Source organism: Sinocyclocheilus grahami, unplaced genomic scaffold (assembly GCF_001515645.1).
Source record: "Sinocyclocheilus grahami isolate Dianchi unplaced genomic scaffold, SAMN03320097.WGS_v1.1 scaffold306.1, whole genome shotgun sequence".
In the NCBI taxonomy this organism is placed as follows: domain Eukaryota; kingdom Metazoa; phylum Chordata; class Actinopteri; order Cypriniformes; family Cyprinidae; genus Sinocyclocheilus; species Sinocyclocheilus grahami.
The window spans coordinates 1,219,206-1,241,823 of NW_015505485.1; the positions used below are offsets into that span (position 1 = coordinate 1,219,206).

At 38.4% G+C, this 22,618-nt stretch overlaps 1 protein-coding gene across 1 annotated transcript in view; it reads left to right on the forward strand.

The window, feature by feature from the left end:
* LOC107601525 (protein enabled homolog) overlaps positions 1-21,943 on the forward strand; it is an 84,753-nt gene extending 62,810 nt beyond the window's left edge. Inside the window, 12 exon segments of the mRNA XM_016293757.1 lie at positions 4,330-4,700; positions 9,788-10,519; positions 12,106-12,138; positions 12,140-12,339; positions 12,782-12,909; positions 14,369-14,417; positions 14,553-14,604; positions 15,072-15,138; positions 15,673-15,732; positions 18,580-18,664; positions 20,953-21,010; positions 21,664-21,943. Coding sequence (XP_016149243.1) covers positions 4,330-4,700; positions 9,788-10,519; positions 12,106-12,138; positions 12,140-12,339; positions 12,782-12,909; positions 14,369-14,417; positions 14,553-14,604; positions 15,072-15,138; positions 15,673-15,732; positions 18,580-18,664; positions 20,953-21,010; positions 21,664-21,701 — 1,873 coding nt within the window. The 3' untranslated portion in view covers positions 21,702-21,943.
* Positions 21,944-22,618: the final 675 nt, after the last annotated feature.

The window sequence follows — 22,618 nt, forward strand, 5'->3', positions numbered from 1 at the left end:
ATACTCCACGAATAGGATTCCTAATAGGGTATTTTATAGTAGGGTAATGTGACGACTTGACTAGTCCCCATGTAATTATATTTTTCTATGCAATAAAGAATTTTTAGTTTTGCTTTGAGAACGAAAAAAAAATGTTGTATATTAATTTCCTGTATTTTTTATCGTATGATCACCAATGTTTTTAAACTCCAGTGAAGTCATACTGCTTTTAGAATCTGTTGTAGTAAGTTGTTGGAAGACATTCTGAATCAGGCTGTGAACCGCCTACACTCCCTTCGCTACTGTTTCCTTGGTAACTGATGTCAGGAATGGAGACGCCAATAAATGGATCTGCTGCATGTTTCCCATCTTTTAAGCCCTTATTCCATGCTCAAGAAGGGGGTGTTTGAGAGGGGAAAAGTAAGCAAATTTTGCATTGCTTGTAGTTTTTCCTATATTCAGAATGCTCTAGACTGCAGTACAATTGCTAATGCAGATTCCAAACTGATATTGTTTTTGGATGACCCTTTGACAAGTATCCAAAATGTGTTCCAAAATATGAGAACAATTCCTGTCATGCTTCACTGTCATTGCAGTGGAACAAAACTGTACCTTTTAAGTGACCATGAGTTTTGTTGAAAGGGGTTATTACATAAATGCATTGGAATGTTGAAGAGCTAGAGTTCTTGCTTATTACCTGACATGGTCAGAAAGAGGCGATACATATGAAAATGAAAAAAGGCCTTCTAAAGTAAGCTCTTAGTGTAGCAGCCCAGGTTGCTGAACCCATCAACCCCATATTTTGGCCCCTTCCAGTCTCTCGCCTGAGAGAGCAGGGCCCGCTTCTAATTTTAAGTGTTTGTGCTGCTCGTTATTTCAGAATTTTGTGATCTCCTATGCCAGGGAATGTGTATGTGTCCGATAGGATTACGCACAAATAAAGCTCTCAACCAAAATGGTGCGAACTGCACTTGCGAACAGGTCTGAGGTGTTGTTCTTATTTAAGAAACAAGGAGCGCACACATTTGATCCCATAAATCCTTTTTCCTGTTGGTCAAATGCCAGTTTGGTTTAAAGTGATGTTTGTTCTAGGTTTATTTTCAGCAGCTTCTGAAAACAAGAAGCCCTTGATATTATTATGACCTCTCCACCCCTGTAGGATCACTGGGATTGCACGGCAATTGCATCATGAAAAGTTAACCTCGCCCAACCCATATGTGTCATGGAAATTAAATATAGGCCTCTCATATCACATATCCATTTGACCCTATTTCTTTTAAGCGCTCATCTCTATAGGGTGCTTGTACTAAAACCCTATCCAGGGATGACTTATGGATGGCTCCGGTATGGCTGCTATGGTCTTTTGGGGTAGTATATTATCACAGATATAAACAAGGCTTCCTCTGCTCTTTAATTACATCTCTGAGAGCTTGGCTCTGGCTCAGCAGGGATTTTGGGGGAAGTGGGACACGCTCTCAGCAATCCATGCCTCAACAGCATTTCATAATGGAGTGGCTCAGAATACATCCTCTGGGAACCCAGGTACAAGAACAACTCTGAAACAAGGCAACTAAATTAAGCAGATATAGAGAACTCGGGCAGTAGACCAAGCATATGGAAGCTCCTTTTGGAAGATCTTCATATAGTTTTATTCCCCTCGACTCAACCCAGCTGCATTTGTTGTATCCGTTTCAGATGTTCAAGAATCGACCCTTGTTAAGCCACACCTTACTTAGTTTCATATTAAATGGAAAAACATTTTTTTTAATGAATTTGCCAGCAATATAAATGCTGCATCTGTTGTGTCCGCCATATTTTCTTACTAACATGCTCCCAGCTCGGAAACTCTAGACTAAGTTCAGTTTCCCACTCAAAATTACAACTATGTAGTCACATTCATATGCCTTCGATTCATAAATACGATACTACCGACATGACTTGAACACACCATCAGAATCGATGTTCATCAGTCAACTGAAGAGAGAGCCTCATTTGAAAAAGATTTCAAGTGACAACATAAGTGTAAATGAACAGAACCTCTACTGTGACCTAAATCATAAGTCGTTACATTTATATGAATTTACCTTTGAGCAAAAGTCTGTGTTCTTTCTGATGTTACATGTATTCATTTGAGAATGAAGACTGACAGATTGTTTAACCCACAGGATGCACTTCTCAACATTTAATTAAAGAAAATAGAGTAAAGCACATTGTGTCACTGTTTTATGTGCCTAGACAGTGTTTTACTATATTTTTGGGTACATTCTGTAAACTCCGATTCTGTAAAGTCCGATAATAAGGCAGATGACAGCAGTTGCTAGAGTAGGAGTGGTTTGTAATGTTTTTAAGGCAAGGCTTGTTGATGAGGCTATTATTGTTCAGCATTTAATCAAATGTACATATTCAAATGCAGAATTATATTAACTGAAAAGTAAAATATTTGATACTGATCTTATTTTGTATTTGTTTTGGATAAATGTGAATGGCCCAGTAGTTGAGATACTGTGTTGCACATGCTTTGTAGCTTTGGTCTGAGATTTGAAGTCAATTTCAGTGACTGAACTGATGAGACAGCAGGAGGGACTATCGATTCAGGTGTGACTGCATCCGTTGGAGCCTTAGGCATAAACTTGATCTTCTAAAGGGGTCTTAGATTGAGGTGTGGTTTTCCCATCTTGTTCTCTTCTTTGGAAACATGTGGAGGCATGATGTCACTGCACCTATGCTGGTATTTGTCATGGTGATGACACTCATGCTGAGTGGAAGGTGTGTCTGGCAAGGTCCCAGGAAATGACATCATGTATGCCCATTCATGCAAAAAGACGTGTGGGAGGTTATTAGCCAGATGGAAAGAGCAGGATCACCTGTTCTAATGCAAACCTTGATGACAAGACTCTGATGTGTGGTTTATCATCTCTCCAGTTTCCCATGACAGCTGTCTGATTTCACAAACTAAAGGAATAGTTTGCCTCCTAAAATGAAAATTGTCTCATCATTTACTCACGTTTCCACAGCTTTCCCTCTTGCCATTAGAAATGGCCCTATACTGTTGTTAATTGTTACCCCAAAATAATTTTGATTCGGAACCCTTTGTATTTTGTACTATTTCTTACTAACCCGATAAATAAAATGTAGGCTAATATAGAATCTATATCTGTTTAATATTAAAATTGATCTAAGTATTTGTTTATTTTATTAGCAATTTTTATGTGTTATTATAGCATGTCGGAAACAACATGATTGTGAGAATTATTTTTGGTAAACGTTTATTTGAAGTAAAATGTTGTAAAAAGACAACATGTTAAGGACAGCCTGTAAGATGAACCTTACACGATGACTCTTTCATTGTTAGGCACTTTGCGTTACATTTTGCTTTCATTCATGAATGCTCTCCACTTTGTCCAGCCCCTCATCTTCGAGTTAGGTCCATCTGTCCTGCTTCAGAGCCAGAACTGCAAACAGACCATTTTTCTTAATTTACTGTCCCCGCTGTCCACAGTCTAAATGTCTCTGGCTCTCTACACACTGGAATTCTGGGCATGAGGATGTGCTGGATGCACAAGAGGACTGACAAGCAAATCTTTCATAAACCCTTACTTAGCAGAACATCTGCAGGCGAGCTGGTCTGGATGCTGAAGTTGGCACTTCTCGCACCTCTTGTTACCCATTTGAGTGTGCTTCCCTCTAGTGTATGATATGATGTACTGTGCCGCTTGTATTTCAGTGTTCATCTGTCTCAGTATCTGGAAGAAAGCAAGTCAAGTCATTTTTATTTGTCATCTATAAAAGCCTTTCTTGTTGAATATATGTCCCAAAGGCCCTTTAAGGCCATCTTGTTAATTCCCCCAACAGCCTGTTTATTTTAATGGGCAGAGACTGAAAAGTTTGGGGACTGTAAGATTGTTTTTTAATGTTTTTGAAATAAGTCTCTTATGCTCGCCAAGACTGCATTAATTTGATCAAAAATACAGTAAAAACTATTGTGAAATTCTTACAATTTAAACAGTTTTTAATATATTTTAAAATGTAATTCATTCCTGTGGTGACAAAGCTGAATTTTCAGCAGCCATTACTCCAGTCTTCAGTGTCACATGATCCTTCAGAAATCAGTCTAATATGCTGATTTGATGCTAAATGTTGTGTTAAATGTTAAAATAATAATAATAATAATTATTATTATTGATCCAGACTTTTAAATTGTATTGTACATTGTACCAAAACTACTGAAACCAAATCCGAATCTGATCCTGGGGTGGTGTGGCAAACTTGTTAAAGGTCTTACCTGGTAATTGAAAAGTTGTAGGTTCACTGTGCACTCGCACATTCCCTTCTACTCTCATGTGTCCTCAGGCAGCTGCAGGAGCTCCAGCATCAGAAGGAGCAAGAGAGGGAACGACTGGAGCGAGAGCGGCTAGAACGGGAACGGCAGGAACGAGAGATGCTGGAACGGGAACGTGCCGAAAGGGAACGTCAGGAACGGGAACGTCAGGAGCGTGAGCGGCTGGAGAGGGAACGTAACGAGCAGGATCGTCTGGAGCGCCTGGAGCGTGAGCGTCAAGAGCAGGAGCAGCTGGAGCGAGAACGCCAGGAACTGGAGCGTGCCGAGCGGCAGCTGATGGAGAGTGAGCGTGCCGAGAGAGAGAAGCAAGAAAGGGAGCACCAAGAGCAGCTGGACAGAGAGCAGATGGACTGGGAGAGAGGGAGACGCATCTCCAACGCCGGTGAGCATCTTTATTTTCTCCAAAGTCTTTTGATAGATAGGACTGACTGATAAGATGTAGACAAGACAGGCTGGAGTCAAAAAATTAGTGAGGTTTTAACACAAACTAACAATACAAGTGGCTTTTCTTCTGTTGTACACAATGCTTAGCATGCAAATGCCTGTGAAATGCTGTTAGTATCAATTAGAAATCATCTTACAGTGTTGCAGTTATTATACCCTTGAAATTTCATTTAAAACAATTTTTTTCCTTAAAGTTAACTATGCATTCGAACTGGGGATGCACTGATATTACAATTCTAGCTGATTTCCGTGCCATGGCTAATAACTAATAAACAACAGTTTAAAAATCTGTACTATTTTGTACATATTTAATGTATGTATTTAAAATAACTCGCCACATTCACAAAAAAAACCAAAAAATCAGTGCTGTTCTTGTCAATGTTAAAAATCAGTGTTGTGATACTTGAGTGAATAAACAACAACAATATAATATACAATATGAAATATGGATAAATATTCCTTTGGGGATCTGATAAAGAAAAAAGCTTGTTTGAATAAAAAAGTAAGTTCTTTATTATAAGATAGCAGTGTTCAAGAAACAGCTCTTGAAGGGTTCAATCTTTTGTAATCTACACTTGTCCCTCTAAGATTTAAGCATTATTTAACATCTAAAAATTGGCGGAAACAAGTGACCAAAAGTTAATATCCAATACTAGACATCACGGATAAAAATTAAATGAATAAATTCCACTGATATCCGATGTTGTGCATCTCTAGTTTGGACGTTTTCTTTTGTTGTTCTTGCTGTAAAACACATTTTTAGTATGTATTTGGCCTCTAGTTCTACGTAAGGCTATTGTTTATATGAAGGAAGGGTCAGCACCCATTGTGTCTTAATATATCAATAGGCGATCTTCTCCTGACGTGTCCATCTGTCAGTATGTTGGAAGAGTCTGAATCAACCGCTTGAAAGATGATGAAACTCAAGGAGAGCTGCACACACTAACCACATTTCCCTCATGCTGTCCTGTGTACAGCCCACTAGGATTATGGGTTAACCTGCCAGAACTCGAGAATTTAGGTGACAGTAGAGAGAGGCTATGGATCTTTAGCAATCATCAACACAAATGGGGGGCTTTAGAATAACATGCACAGATGAATTGTTCACAATAAGACCAGGAACTTTCAGTAAGAAACTAAATAAGGTCAATTTTGATTAACTATTGACTTTAAAGGGCCTTTATATGTGTGTGTGTGTGTGTGTATATAAAATATGGGTCTGTATATATATTCATCACATCAGATTGCATACATTTCTCAGAAGCATGTGAAAAAAATAGCCATTTTTCTTCTCAATGTGGGGGAGGGGATGTTTATTCCACAGATAATGTGTGAGAGGTCTGGCCTCAGGCTTTGATAGGCGGAATTGCCATTTCAAGTGTTAAACATTTGAGCAGTTTAGCATAGTGTATGTGTAGTCATTGTATCAAATAATCTATGTTATTTAGAGGTGATGCAATAGTTTGCATATAGCAAGATGCATTATTAGGGCTGGGTATCGTTAAAACATTTTCGATATCGATACCAATACCTTGACTTCGATACCGGTTCCTGAACGATACTTTTTTTCGATACCAATTTTATGAAATCAATTTTAACAAGATTACAGTATCTAAAAAAAAAAAACTTTGGTTTTATTTTTCAGCTTGTTGATGTTTATACATACTCAAAGACTCATCTCCTGAGCCACTGCACAAAGGAACAAAATGTAACCAACATAATAAATCAGTGCAAATAGTTTTAATAAAGCTCAAATAGTCTTCAGTTTACACATCTGTTAGGCTACATTTACACTAGTGCGTGTTCGTTTTAAAACGCATAGCTCAGATAGAATCATGATTTCTATTTATTTTCCACTGATGAGCATTAGCAGCTTCCAGCACTGTCTGCCTGTGTTCTCTCTCTTCCATGATCGCTGCTCTGACTCAAATCAGAGGTAATAACATATTTAACTTCAGCAACATTACATGGCCAAATCACACATTAGACGGCAATCTGAAGTTATTACAAACACTCGATGGTGGTTTAAAGTGAGTTATGAGTAAAAGCGGAATATAAATCTTATTTATTGTCTGATGTAGCATGATGCTACAGTTTGCATGAATGGTTTTCATTTTAAAACATAAACGCACCAGTGTAAATGTAGCCTTAACATCTAAGGGGGCTGGGACGCATTCACACTACAGCCTCACGTGTGCGCCACATCTCTGAGTGTAACCGATGTAAACTAGTAGGTGTGTTCGACTTGAGGTGGACTGACTGTGCAGACTGATCGGTGTATTACAGTACCACGAGAGCTAAAGAGAGCAGACTGCTCCGTGCGCTTTCGAATCGCTCTCGCGAATGTCAAACACTGATCGATCTGCGCCGCACCTGTTCTAGTCGAACACACTGGCTAGTGCTGCAGGCTTATTGGCTCACTGACGCTGATGAGATTAACCACTTAGGTATCGAAATTTGGTACAGAACAACAAGACGTTTTTCGATACTCGATGGTATCGAGGCATAAATCCTTTAAATACAGTGTCAATTGCTCAGGGATGTGTTGAATCTAGATTACTACTAACACAACTGGTCCTGTTACACATTAACACACTGGCAATCAGATTTGTGAAGGAGACGTCATTTTACAGAAAACTGAAGCTTTATTCACTGGCAGTGAATTGTAAATTGTGACTGTCTTTCTGCCTTGTATTAGATTAGAACAGTGATATTCTTTTTACATACTTCCAAATGCTTTCAAGGAAGGCAAGAATAATGTTTCCTGATCACAAATTTCTGACACAAATGCTTCAGTGTCGTTTTTTTTAAGTGCTTTCTTTCTAGACAAATCATTGAACAGCTTGTCTGCGTTTGATGTGTTTCTCACTGCAGTATTGACTGGCTGGTGCTTTTAATGTTTTATTCTGAGTGTTGAATTGACACCGGATTGAGTTCTCTGTCTGGAATGAAGTCTTTCTGTATGGCAATTTTTAGTGGATCTTGTCTTGGCTCAGTGACCTTTCTGAGTCATGTCTTGGAGAATTCTGCTTTTTGGTAAGATTTATCCAATAAATACCCTGAAATTTTGCTGAATGGGTGCAACAAAATCTATATCATTAGTTGGAGCACTAGTTAGAGATAAGTGATTACAAGTACTTGGTATTGGTGTAAATGGGCAATTATAGCCAAAACTATTTTCTAACCATTCACTTTTTCACTTCAGAGTAGTATGTACAGTTATGTTCATGCTAAATTAATAAACTCATTAGTATTAAAAACAGTATGTGAGGATCCCTAGTTGATTTAATAAAGTTGGATTAGTCTCTCTGGAGCACAGCCGATAGGTCTTGCCATGTGAACGCCTGTGCTTTAGGAGGGGAAGAATTTCATTAAGTCTTGGTGAACATACTGCGCTACATCACGGGTCATGTGGTTTGCTTGTCGAAGCTAATAGTGTGGAAAGGCAGAGGCGGCAAGTGAAATGGAAAAAAGCAAGGTACGGATAGGTTACATTATAATTTAAAATGAAGGATAAAGATAAATCAGCTGTACTTAAGTCATGAAGCCAGCGTGAATAATGGGAAAGTGTTAATAAGGAGATGACCTGAATGTAGGGCATGATAATTTGTGTTTGCCTGTGTGTTGACGTGCATTTTGAAGAGTGCTCAGGGGGGCGTGGTGGGCTTCACGCAGCAGGAGGGCAGCTGTGTCTGCAGGCTGCTTATGAGAATCACTAGAGCAGAAAGATTTGGCCAACATATGGCAGGCAGTGACTCTTACAGTGCAATCTCATCATAAACCAAAACAAAAATTTACTTGCACTTAATAAATAAACAGCCCTAAATATGTTGCCTTGCACTAGTAAATAGAGAGACAGGGCTCCCGTTACATATATACTGTATAAAATTGTGTTGCACTCTAAGCCTGGCCTTCAGTAACATCTGTGACAGTAAAGACATTTATAATTTCACAAAAAAATTATATTTCAAATAGGATTGCAAAGAAGTGGAAAATTTCCGATAAATTACAGGAAACCTTTCCGAAAATTTCCACCCCTTTGCAACCCTAATTTCAAATAAATGCTGCTCTTTTGATCTTCTATTCATCAGATAATTAATAAAAAAAGGTTTTCAGAAAAATAGTATGCAGTTTTCAACATTGATAATAATAAGAAATGTTTCTTGAGCACCAAATCAATCATATTAGAATGATTTTTAAAGGATCATGTGACACTCAAGACTGGAGCAATGACTGCTGAAAATTCAGCTTTGACATCACGGATATAAATTACTTTTACTAAAGTTTATAGACAAATTTATGTTGGCTTAAGAAAGCCTAGCTTGAATGTTTGAAGTAGTTTAAAAAGCTTGACATTTTAAGGGTAAAATATTACATTTTAAAATATATTAAATATATTTTTGTTTTCACTTTTTTTGTGTGACTGTTTTGCACATGCTTTTGTGCATAATATACGTTTTTACACAGCTCATGACTCACCAATGATGTTGTTTCAGCGGAAATGTGTGATTACTGTGTTAAATTTGATATATCATTCCGATTTTAATGTAATATTTGGCTATGGAAAGCACAAAAAGTGCAGGTTTTCATTAGCATATTCTTGGCATGCAGAGAGTGGATGACTAGCCTTTAGCAGGTGCGAAGCTAAGACACTAACCTCATGTGACACATGCATCCAGGATTTACAGTAACCCTTCAGTGCTCTCTCCTGAAAGTACTACATGCTAAACTAGATCTTTGTGTAACATTTTTCCCACATGCATTGGAGTTGATCAATCTTTTCCAGTTCATGATGTTGTCAACAGCTAACCGATTGTACTAATTCCAGTGTGTTTCCTGTTCATAGACCGAAATAAGTACATATGATGGTCTTGTAGGTCTCTGCTGGTTTTCTTGCTTCATTTGCCCCCTTTCTCTCTTCTGTCTCCTTCCCCTTTCTCTCTTTGTCTTGTGTTCTTTCCCTTTGCACGGTTGCTTCTTCTTCCCGTCCTGTCCCATCCTGTCCTGTCCTCTGGTTGTGTGCAGCATTTGAAAGCACCCTCTACACTCCTCCACATCCCGAATACAACAAAACCACCTCCTCCTCATCCGTGTCTCCTTCAACACCCAGCTACCCACCACCGACACCATCTCCCTCCACAGCCACTCCTCCAACCCCACCCCTGCGCCATTCGGCCTCCCGATTTGCCACGTCGCTTGGCTCTGCCTTCCACCCGGTCCTGCCTCATTACGCCACCATACCTCGCAGACAACCTGCTCCGCCCCCACCACCGCCCCCTGCCCCAGCTCCTCCTCCAGCTCCAGTCTCCAAATCCGTAGTCTGGATGGCTAACAACTTCACACCCCTACCGCCCTCACCTCCGGTCATGATCAGCAGCCCCCCGGGCAAGGCCATGGGTCCTCGCCCGATGATTGTGATCCCGGCCCCTAGTCCGCTCTCCCAGAAACCCCCCTCGCCCATCTCGGCACCCAACGGGCCACCCACCTCGCTTCACTTCCACGCCTCATCACCTGTATCGAGTCAGCCGTTTTCTTCACCCCCAATGCCACCCCCTCCGCCGCCACTGTATTCCCCCTCACCCACCTTGCCCATCACTCCTCTTGTGTCTTGTCCCTCACCCCAGCCTGCTGTTCTCCCTTCTCCTTCCACAGCCTTCCCTGCCTCTGCTGAGCACTCTGTAAACTCTGGGTTGGGAGACTCCTGCTCTTCTGCTCCAGAGCTGCCCACTCAGCCTGCTGACTTCCCCAGCCAGCCGGGTAAGGCCTCTTCTGTGTCGCTCAGCCTCCACTAACCCGCTAATCAGGGTTTGAGGAGGGGGCCTGCCATGTTGAGCTGGGTTGCTTTTTTGGCTGCAATTGGCGATTGCTTTTTGGCTCAATATGAAAGTCCTCAGGAAATGTTTGGCTGTTTGTCTTGTCTTTTGGGTTCATTGGTTTGATGGATGCTCATTTGTGTGGCCCGTAATTGTGTAAAATGGCATGGCATGAAAACGCATCTCCACTCTCTCTCGTGAAACTTTGATTTGAGTCTACAAAGATGCGATATCATTGCTTTAGTTCTCATCAGTGTTTTTCTGCAGTTTATCACAACCATCTCATTCTGATTATTGGTTTATGGTAAAGAAGTTCTAGATGTTAACATGTACAAGTGAACTGTCATTGCACAGTAAGCTTTACATGATCTATAACTGGCTGCCCCACATCCTCTTTGGTTATTCTTCACATTCATACATTTGTTTTATCAAACTTCCTTATTTTAAAAAGAAATTAAATTAATGAAATTTAAATTGTTTACGGTTTTATCCTTGACTGTTTGTTTTGTTCCATACTGCATACAGTAAGTGGAGCGTTTCATGTGAGGTCAGGTCATCAGCAATGAAGAAATAAGATCTTCTGAATTATTTATAGAAGAGGTTTTAGACTTCACACTTCATATGCATGATGCAGCTTGACACTGAGCTAAATTCTACACACTAATATGCTTAACTTGAGCGTGTTTGACAGGCATGCATGTCATATAGACTTGAAAACTTCAACTGTTTATAGCCAAAACAGCCAAATGTGAAAAATAGTTAAGCGGATTCGTTCCTGAATTGTGAAGATTTTTACCTCCTTATACAAAGTGATGCAATATCAGCTTGAAGTTACATTTTAATGATTAAATAGTATGAAACATTACCCCAATTATATCTGTGCATTTTGTTAAATTGATATACAGATTTGTTTCATATTGAGATAAATCATCAGTTTCTTCCATGTGGAAGTTGGTTTAATGATCATCAGCTATTGACAAGTGTTCAGTATGTTCACATCATGTATTAATGTCATACGTCTTCGTTCACTATTACGAATAAGCTTTGTTGTTGTTATTTATTTATTTATTTATTTTTTGTTTATATTATTTTAATTATTATTATTTATTATTATTATTATTGATGGGTTTATATTACACTACTGTTAAAAAATGTGGGGTCAGTAAGATTTTATTTTTAAAGAAATTAGTATTTTTGTTCAGCAAGGATGCATGGACAAAGGTGACAGTAAAGAAATTTGTAATGTTACAGAAGATTTCTATTTCAAATAAATGCTGTTCTTTTGGCCTTTCTATTCAGTATCTTACTGACCCCGAACTTTTGAACGCTATTATATTATACTATACTATACTATACCATACCATACCATATTATATTATATTATAACATCCTCATTCTGATGTTGATGATCTATTTCACAAACTAAAACAGTCCTGGATGTAGAACATATCACAGTTTTAACTGATCTGTACAGCAAGTTATAAAGACATGTTATAATGGTCTTGTTCTTTTGTCTATTTATCACTGCAGATTCAGTACAGGGGATACCAACCCCTCCACCCCCACCCTCCCCCTCCCCCTCCCCCTGGCCCACCGCCTCCAACCTCAGGCCAGGCTCCTCCACCAGCACCAGCACCACCTCCACCCCCGGCCCCGCCTTTGCCCTCGGGTCTATTCACCCCCTCGCCCACCACAGAGGAGAACAAGGGTCTGTCTGGGCTCGCAGCCGCCCTTTCTGGAGCCAAGCTAAAGAAAGTGCCACGGGTAAAGGTTCAAGGACTGTAAAGCTCCCATTTGCATTAAATTTCACCTGAAGCATGTTAGCACAATTCACAGGGTCAGAAGTTAACATGGGCTTGGAGCAAAAATGCCACCAAAATGAACAAAAATGCTACCCCAAACTCAAGATAAGGGGCAAAAAATGGCCATGCACAATTAAACGAAATCTATTATGGCTGTCACAATTACAGTGAAATGTTAAAATTAATTAATAGCATTAAATTTAGATCTGCTCATGTTGCATCACATTGCTTTGGTAACAACCTAGTATTCTGATTGCTTGAGGTGATTGTTTAAATTTAAGTATTTTACATTTTATAAGGTAATCATAAAAATTGCCCTCAGAAGGAAAAAAATTGTCCCTGTAAATAAATTCCAGAGGACAAATATTGTTCCTTAATAGAAAAGTAAATTTGTGTTACTGTAGAGTGATGAGCCCCTGGCAGGATCTGCTGTGAGTTCTGGTGGTGCCAAGCCTGAGGCATCCCGTGGAAATGGTCCTTTACCTGGAGGAGGAGGTCTGATGGAGGAGATGAGCGCCCTGCTGGCCAGGAGGTGAACTATGTGCTTTATCTGTCTCTACTGCCAGAATGATTGCAGTGATAGAGTGCCTAGTTTTCAAACAATTATTAGTCTCAGAACGTGCTAATAAAAAGTTCTGTTTTTAGGATTAATGATCAGAATGTTGTATAATATCAGACCTGCCAACCTGTACGCATTTTGACCTCAAAGTACGCTGGTATGATTTGTCACTCTAAACTACGCAAAAACCTGGTTACGCCTCTGTGCACGAGCAGTACTCAAATCAAGCAACAGCAAAAGAAGTAGAATTTGGCCAATCGGAGTGCTGGGTTCATTCCCCAAATAGAAAGCAGGGAAGATTGACAAATGCGTAAGGGCTATCATTAAAAAGAGACAGCAAATCGACAGCAACACAAAATCCCGCTCGATCCCCCTTCCACTCCCGCCGTCTTTTATTTCTCTCCAAACTGGCCCTGTTTGTGTGTAGTTGTCCGTGACTTTACACGCTGAGATGAGAAAACGATTCCCCGCTTATAAAAAGCAACACATGCCTTAATGACTTATAATGAGAAGCGTTTCTAAACCTGCTGTCCAACAAAAGAGAACATTATAACATGTTTTTACTCCACAACATCAGTCGAGTGTTTGAAATAACTTCCTTTTGTCATCTGGCTTCTTATCACAGAATGAGGCAGAAAACATATTCTATACTGTAAAAAAGGCTATGTCAATTAGCAAATGAAAATACCTGAGATGGCTTAAAGAACTCAGATAAACTATACATTGTCGCAGTCGTGTTTATTGTCTTTGATTTATCATTCAAAACGTTTTACTCGGCTACAGCGATAGCTGGATGTCTTTGTCCATATTAGGGATTTGATGGAACATCACGAGCTCTATTACTTCTGTGATGCATATGTGGATTTTCAGCACAAGGGCCCCTATGGCTAGCAGCATGAATGAAACGGACATTACATGCGTTTATAGGCCAATCCATAAAAATAATACTTCTCTCAAAAGAAATTTGTAGATATGATAATCCTTGTTTTTCTTCAGTGTACAGAAGTGTACTGGAGTTTTAATCAAAGTGTACTGGAGTTTTTTTTTTCTAAATAGCATTTTAAATTGCAAATCGCAATAAAATACTCTGATGTGCCAAGCCATCAGAACTGAACTGAACTAAAAACAGAGGCATATGGATTGATCCGTGGGCTAACTATATTGTTGCATACTATGCAGACCTGCTAACTTTTGGAAAATATTGAACATTAAATCTTGCATTTTGCACATTGTGTAATAACGATTTTGACATTAGTCATCAAGGACTAAGCTTCAGGTAATAATGTAGCTATCTAGGAATTTATGAATCCCCCCAAACCTCGTGTCCCGTCCCGTCACGCTGATGGTACTCAAAAAATTGTTCCAAGGTTGGCAGGTCTGTAATATCCAGTAATGAAATGAAATTTAAGATTCTACCATTGATTTGATACAGGAGAAGAATTGCTGAGAAGGGATCATCGCCAGAGCCTGAGCAGAAAGCTGTGAGTTAATGTTTCATTCTGCTGAATACGGTGTATGACTAAATCTGTACATATAGACTACTTCATTTTATTTATATGATCAAACCCTTTATGTGACTGGTTTTCAAATTGATTATCTTTTTATTTTTCTAACAGGATGACATTGAGGCTACCATAACTCCAAAAGTGTCAGCCTGTAGCACACCAGGTAAGCGGGGGGAAACTATGCTAAAAACAAAAGATAAAATGCAGCTAACCTTATAATAATGCTCCATGAGAATCATTGGGTTAGTCAAATGAATGAGGTAACATTTAAAAGGGAGGTGAAAACATTTCCCATACTTTTTTTTTGTTGTTCAGTGAAAGTCTGGTATTTTGGTGCAGATTCATCTGTCACTGGTTATGAGGCTAATACTAATGCAACATTTGGCAACTCCTCTTTTCCTGTTCAATAAATGTAATTTTAATAATTTAGCTTGTTGTTGAGCCTGTAGAGTTCATGTAGTCTTTATTTTTATTAAATAAATTCCATGTTTGTTTGTTTTTTACTTGCAATGGGTCACAATTTTGTTGTCCAGTGTACAGTCTGGGCCTTGATGCATAACCATATCTTTTATGTGAAATAAGAGACTGCAAGTATCATAAAATTTAACATTCATTGCATTTTGTTCACAGATATGCCCAGAAAGCCTTGGGAGAGGACAAACACCATGAATGGTAGCAAATCACCAGTCATTGGAAGGTAATAATTTGCTTGTTATTGTTTTGATGAGTTGAATCAATGTGTGAATTATACCTCCACCAATTTATAACGCCTTTTGAAGGAAATGTCCAGCTTTTGGGATCTGAGTCTTCAACCAGTCCCGCTTTTCTTAAAGCAAATTTGAATTATTGATGCTTTGACTGCTTTGCATCACATGCTTGCGGCCTGGGGCCCCTCACAATCGCATGTCAGAATGCAGGCAGTCGGGTCCCGTGCTTGACATCACTAAAGCACAGTGCTGTTGCTTCTCATCAGATCTGTGTACCAGAGCTGTTCAGCATTTTTTGAAGGATTTGTTTATTCTTTTTGCTTTAGTATATGACATTCTTTCATGCATTTGCAAATACAATTATACAAATGGTTGAAGCAGTTTTCAGTAGGGCTACACTTAAATAGAAGTATTTCTCCTTTCACCTGAGTTGGAACCAGTGCATTCAGAAGATTACTATGAATATACATAGTTCAGATCTACGCTGTTGACCTCTGACCTGGTTAGTCTCTTTACTCTCACAGACGGGACACACCATGGAGAAATCAGATGGGTACTGACAAGTACTATGATTCCTTAAACAGGTATAAGAGGCTAGTTTGAGAACTCTTTCTAGAATTTGTTTGCTGAGAGTGCTCTCTAAATAGGATGAAGTTTGGTGCAATGATTGTCTATGGTTATTCTTATATATTTTTTTTCCATAAACAAAGATTCTGCTGTTGCCAGCAGTATAATCACCATGAAATGGCATAAATAAAATACTTTATGCTTTTCAAAACTGTTGCAACTTTTATAATAAAGATGCATATTTAATATTTGGGTATTTCCTCAACTTTGAAAACCTTTGATTCTGTGGACTTTTTGAAAAAATGTAAATGGTGGCAGATCTGAGGGACAATGGTCATTTGTGTAAATATATACAATACCGTTCAAAAGTTTTTTTTTTTTTTTTTAAATTAATACTTTTATTCAGCAAGGCTGCTTTTAAATAAAGTTACAGTAAAGACTTTTTTCTTTTCTTTCTTTTTTTAAATGCTGTTATTTTGAACTTTCTATTCATCAATGAATCCTTAAAAATATATCACATTTTCTACAAAAATATTAAACAGCACATTTGTTTTTAACACTGATAATGAGTAATGTTTCTTGAACACCAAATCAGTGTGTTTGAATGATATCTGAAGGTTCACGTGACACTGAAGACTGGAGTAATGGATGGTGCAAATTCAGCTATAAATTACAAATTATGTCTGAATAAAAAAAACAACAACGCTATTTTAAATTCTAATAATGTTTCACAATATTACAGTTTTACTGTATTTTTGATCAAATAAATGCAGCCTTGGTGAGCATAGGACACTTCTTTCAAAAACATTTAAAAAATCTTGCTGACCCCAGCTTTTGAATGGTGGTCTATATAAATGGTTTCCACACAATATAAATGTTGAAAATAATTTATAATTATTTCACTCATATAGATTATCATAGTTCTTAAAATGTAATAATGCATGATGGATTATCATAATTAAAAAGTGAAAGTCTGGGTCTTGGATAAGAGTAAAACAAAATCTATACATAAAAGGCATTTGAAAAGTATTACATTAAGGCATGGTAATGCATTTCAAAAAAAAAGAGAGAGAAGGAAGGAAATCTGTTTATTTTAGTAACAATCACCCCCAATCACATAAAGTGTCCGTAGTTAAGGGGAAGCATCAATTTTAATTTTTCTTTTTATTGAGAAATAGAATGAAGCTATGAAGGATTGACCGTAGTATGATTATTAGAGTGTCCTGATGAATTCTGCAGTACTAGATGCCGTCAAATATCATACAGTATCAGAAAGCTGGAGTATTTGTCCACACTTGCCAATTCGTCCACCTGGCTCCAGAGATAACACACTTTCCCCCTCCCCCTACAAATGTGCTTTTAATTTAGTTTATTCTGCCAAATAACAAGGCAGTTATTCTCTCACTCTAAATGCAGAAAGCTTTGATACAAAGACTTCAGGCAGGACACGCTTGTACCTCACACATAACTTTTGCTCTGTCATTTGTTTCTGACTGTAAGCTGTGTCATAATGTTCTCATCCGCTTGACTTCTACTTCCTTTCTGCACAAGGCAACCCACTCTTCAGCATTCATTTCTTTCCCAATGGGAGAGATAAAGCGTCATTTCCCTCACTTCCCATGTCCCACCCTATGGTGATTATTGTGTTGGCAATAGTATCCTGTCTGAATCAGCTTCAGACAAGCATGAGAGTGATACGGCAGCTGCATTGTGTGTTTTGAAGTGTGGATTGTGTCTCAAGCTGTGTTTTTTGGTTTGCTGTGCTTTGAAATGTTTTCTATTCGGGGCTGACTGCAAATGTGTTGGTTTTGATGAATATGCAGCTCCTCTCAAGGAAATACAATTCTCATGGTGCTCATTTTCATGTCACCCAGTTTTTATTGAGAAATAGAATGAAGCTATGAAGGATTGACCGTAGTATGATTATTAGAGTGTCCTGATGAATTCTGCAGTACTAGATGCCGTCAAATATCATACAGTATCAGAAAGCTGGAGTATTTGTCCACACTTGCCAATTCGTCCACCTGGCTCCAGAGATAACACACTTTCCCCCTCCCCCTACAAATGTGCTTTTAATTTAGTTTATTCTGCCAAATAACAAGGCAGTTATTCTCTCACTCTAAATGCAGAAAGCTTTGATACAAAGACTTCAGGCAGGACACGCTTGTACCTCACACATAACTTTTGCTCTGTCATTTGTTTCTGACTAAGCTGTGTCATAATGTTCTCATCCGCTTGACTTCTACTTCCTTTCTGCACAAGGCAACCCACTCTTCAGCATTAATTTCTTTCCCAATGGGAGAGATAAAGCGTCATTTCCCTCACTTCCCATGTCCCACCCTATGGTGATTATTGTGTTGGCAATAGTATCCTGTCTGAATCAGCTTCAGACAAGCATGAGAGTGATACGGCAGCTGCATTGTGTGTTTTGAAGTGTGGATTGTGTCTCAAGCTGTGTTTTTTGGTTTGCTGTGCTTTGAAATGTTTTCTATTCGGGGCTGACTGCAAATGTGTTGGTTTTGATGAATATGCAGCTCCTCTCAAGGAAATACAATTCTCATGGTGCTCATTTTCATGTCACCCAGTTATGCATATATGTATATCTGGATGTGTGTATTTCCTTTGCAGTACAAGGGTTTCAAGTACCTGAAATCTGAAATACCCAGCATTTTCCTCCCACATCTTGAAATTATCCCATGTTGATGCTGTGTATATTCTTTGAATCACCCATTGTGATTGAACAGTGTAGATTTACACAGCATCTGAAATGACTGTTAAAGCGTGTCACTAAACTTCTGCCTTGCATCTTGACTGAACAGTGTTACTAAAATAGCTTTGCTTCACTCTATTTCTTTTCTCATTAGACCAAGGTCTACACCAACTCCTACCGGATCCATAAGTGCCAATGGGGTGCCAACAGAAGCTCTTGACTATGACAGATTGAAACAGGTACTTCTCAAAATTTGGGAAGAACTGAAACTCATTTAAACTTTTAGCCCTTCAGGGTTTGATAGAGGGGCCGTACACTTCCTCAATATGTTGGCAAAGTGTTACCAAAGCTAGTGGCACAATTACTCATTTTTCCTCATTTGAAAATCGTGCTTGGTATTACAGCACTTCCTAAAAAAACCCGAGGGAGAAATACTGGTTGACAGTGCACAGTTATGCTTTTGTGGGTGTGTGCAATTATAGACCTCTCTACAAAGGCAATACCTCCCTTCTGTATGAATGAGCATGTTAGATATGAAAGGCATATGTAAGAGTCTTACTTATCTAAGAACACAGTTACTCAAGTCACTCAGCTCTGTCTGGTTTGCCCAGAGAATGTTTTTAGTGGTGAAGAGTTACTTATAGCAGCAGTAATTGTGAAAAAAAAAGAGAGAGAAGGAAGGAAATCTGTTTATTTTAGTAACAATCACCCCCAATCACATAAAGTGTCCGTAGTTAAGGGGAAGCATCAATTTTAATTTTTCTTTTTATTGAGAAATAGAATGAAGCTATGAAGGATTGACCGTAGTATGATTATTAGAGTGTCCTGATGAATTCTGCAGTACTAGATGCCGTCAAATATCATACAGTATCAGAAAGCTGGAGTATTTGTCCACACTTGCCAATTCGTCCACCTGGCTCCAGAGATAACACACTTTCCCCCTCCCCCTACAAATGTGCTTTTAATTTAGTTTATTCTGCCAAATAACAAGGCAGTTATTCTCTCACTCTAAATGCAGAAAGCTTTGATACAAAGACTTCAGGCAGGACACGCTTGTACCTCACACATAACTTTTGCTCTGTCATTTGTTTCTGACTGTAAGCTGTGTCATAATGTTCTCATCCGCTTGACTTCTACTTCCTTTCTGCACAAGGCAACCCACTCTTCAGCATTCAATGTTTTTAGTGGTGAAGAGTTACTTATAGCAGCAGTAATTGTGATTGAGTGTTGATGTTATTACATACATCTACTTACCTGGTGATCTTGTCGCTTAAACGGTCAGGGCCAAGTGCATTTAATATAACAGCTTATATTAAGAACTCATAGCATAGTTTTTTTTTCTTGCCACAGTATCATGGTAGCTAATTTCTCTTGTCTAGTAAAATGGCTGCAATATAACAAAGAGTGAAAAATTTAAGGGGGTCTGAATAGTTTCCGTACCCACTGTATGTATATCTGGATGTGTGTATTTCCTTTGCAGTACAAGGGTTTCAAGTACCTGAAATCTGAAATACCCAGCATTTTCCTCCCACATCTTGAAATTATCCCATGTTGATGCTGTGTATATTCTTTGAATCACCCATTGTGATTGAACAGTGTAGATTTACACAGCATCTGAAATGACTGTTAAAGTGTGTCACTAAACTTCTGCCTTGCATCTTGACTGAACAGTGTTACTAAAATAGCTTTGCTTCACTCTATTTCTTTTCTCATTAGACCAAGGTCTACACCAACTCCTACCGGATCCATAAGTGCCAATGGGGTGCCAACAGAAGCTCTTGACTATGACAGATTGAAACAGGTACTTCTCAAAATTTGAGAAGAACTGAAACTCATTTAAACTTTTAGCCCTTCAGGGTTTGATAGAGGGGCCGTACACTTCCTCAATATGTTGGCAAAGTGTTACCAAAGCTAGTGGCACAATTACTAATTTTTCCTCATTTGAAAATGGTGCGTGGTATTACAGCACTTCCTAAAAAAACCAGAGGGAGAAATACTGGTTGACAGTGCACAGTTATGCTTTTGTGGGTGTGTGCAATTATAGACCTCTCTACAAAGGCAATACCTCCCTTCTGTATGAATGAGCATGTTAGATATGAAAGGCATATGTAAGAGTCTTACTTATCTAAGAACACAGTTACTCAAGTCACTCAGCTCTGTCTGGTTTGCCCAGAGAATGTTTTTAGTGGTGAAGAGTTACTTATAGCAGCAGTAATTGTGACTGAGTGTTGATGTTATTACATACATCTACTTACCTGGTGATCTTGTCGCTTAAACGGTCAGGGCCAAGTGCATTTAATATAACAGCTTATATTAAGAACTCACAGCATAGTTTTTTTTTCTTGCCACAGTATCATGGTAGCTAATTTCTCTTGTCTAGTGTATATATTCTTATCTAATATGGAATCTTACCGACATGAAAACAGTTCAGTGACATGCTCTTATAATTTGCTTGACTCCTTTTGATTTGTGGAGTATTATAAATAATATTCTAATCTAATTGCAAATGTATTGCTTTGCTTTTTAGGACATTCTAGAGGAGATGAGGAAGGAACTAGCGAAGCTGAAAGAAGAACTTCTTGATGGTAACATATTATTGCATTATCTTGGCACTATATACAGTATGATGCACATTTAGCTTTTTAATACAATAGAAATATGAAAATACTTGACACTTAACAGTCAAAGGTTTGGACACCTTTGACTGAATTTGTTTCTTATTATCCTAAAAACAATTTTGATCTAAAGGCTTATGCTTAAATTCTTGATGATGTTGATAATGAAAAATAACTTAATATTTGAAAAATAACTCCCTAATTTCCAAAGGGGTGGCTAATAATAATACATTATTTATTATAAATATTATTATTTATTATGCATTGATTTTTACTGTACATGCTTTCCATTTGTATTTATTTTATACAAATAAAAGTGTCTCTGCAAACTTTTAATTACAAATAAATGAGTTGGAATGGGTAATAACACGTGACAAGTGTCCAGCATACAAAGGGTGCCTAATGTTTAATCATTTAAAATATAAGATTTATTTGTTTTTGGTCACTGCATGATTCCCATATCATCTTTTTGTGTTCTTTCATAGTTTTAATGACTTCACTATTATTCTAAAATATTTAAAACGGTAATAATGAATGAGTATGTGTCTAAACCTTTAACTGGAACTAATCTATCAATCTGACGTGGAGTGTTTCTAATTCTTCTGTCGTTTTTGTGTTTTCAGCAATCAGGGAGGAGTTGGGCAAGTCAAACTCTGCATAGGAGGATGAGATGCACCTGTAATTTTTATCCACAGTCTGTCACTTCAGAGGTCAGCTTCAGTTTAAGACACTATCTCAAAAGCAATGAAAATGGAAAATTGCAGTTTTAACCAGTGGTGATAATAACCATGATAATTCTGGATCTGTTGAGTATGATGCCGGGACAGACACAAGTTTTGAGCGTGGGGGCACAAGAGGCGTAACATCGAGAGGATAACCAGACGCCTCAAAGCGACGCCGTACACCAAAAGCCCCGTCTTGAAGGGGGTCAGGACATAGTCTTAAGGAAGTGACTGTCAGTATGCAATGGATGACTCTTACTGTGGAAAGAAAATGACGAAAAAAGACAAACTATTACTGAATTACATACTGTATTAACCATCGAAGAGTGAAATTGTAAAACAAGCAGATGACATTCATTTTACTGCACATTGTTTAGCAAAGGGCAGGCTTTGTTTATGAATTTAAAAGGTGGTAGTGGTGGCGGTGAAGTAACATATTAAGTTGGCCTTGTATAGAGCAAAACCTTGAATCTGGCCAACCAAATGAGTATGGTCTATTGCTGCAGGACTCTAAAGCTTGTCTTCCTACTATTTTAACCAGAATATGTACATTAAAATGACAACAAAATAAACATTATACCTGCAAGTCATTCAGTCAACCTGTTCTAATGTCCACATCAGGTAGCTTACTTGCTCTTTTGGACGGTTTTCATTATTATTCTCTTTTCAAAAGTGAATGATCGACAGGCTGTCTCTAATGAGCCACTGTTATCTGTATAACTTTGTCTTGTGTGTTTGCTAAGTGTTCAGAAAGATCACGAAGGACAATGCCTTTCTACTGTACATCATTGTAGCTCTCTACCAAAATCCTCTCAGCCAATCGAAGTTGAGGTTGACGTCAGCTCAGACCGTATCT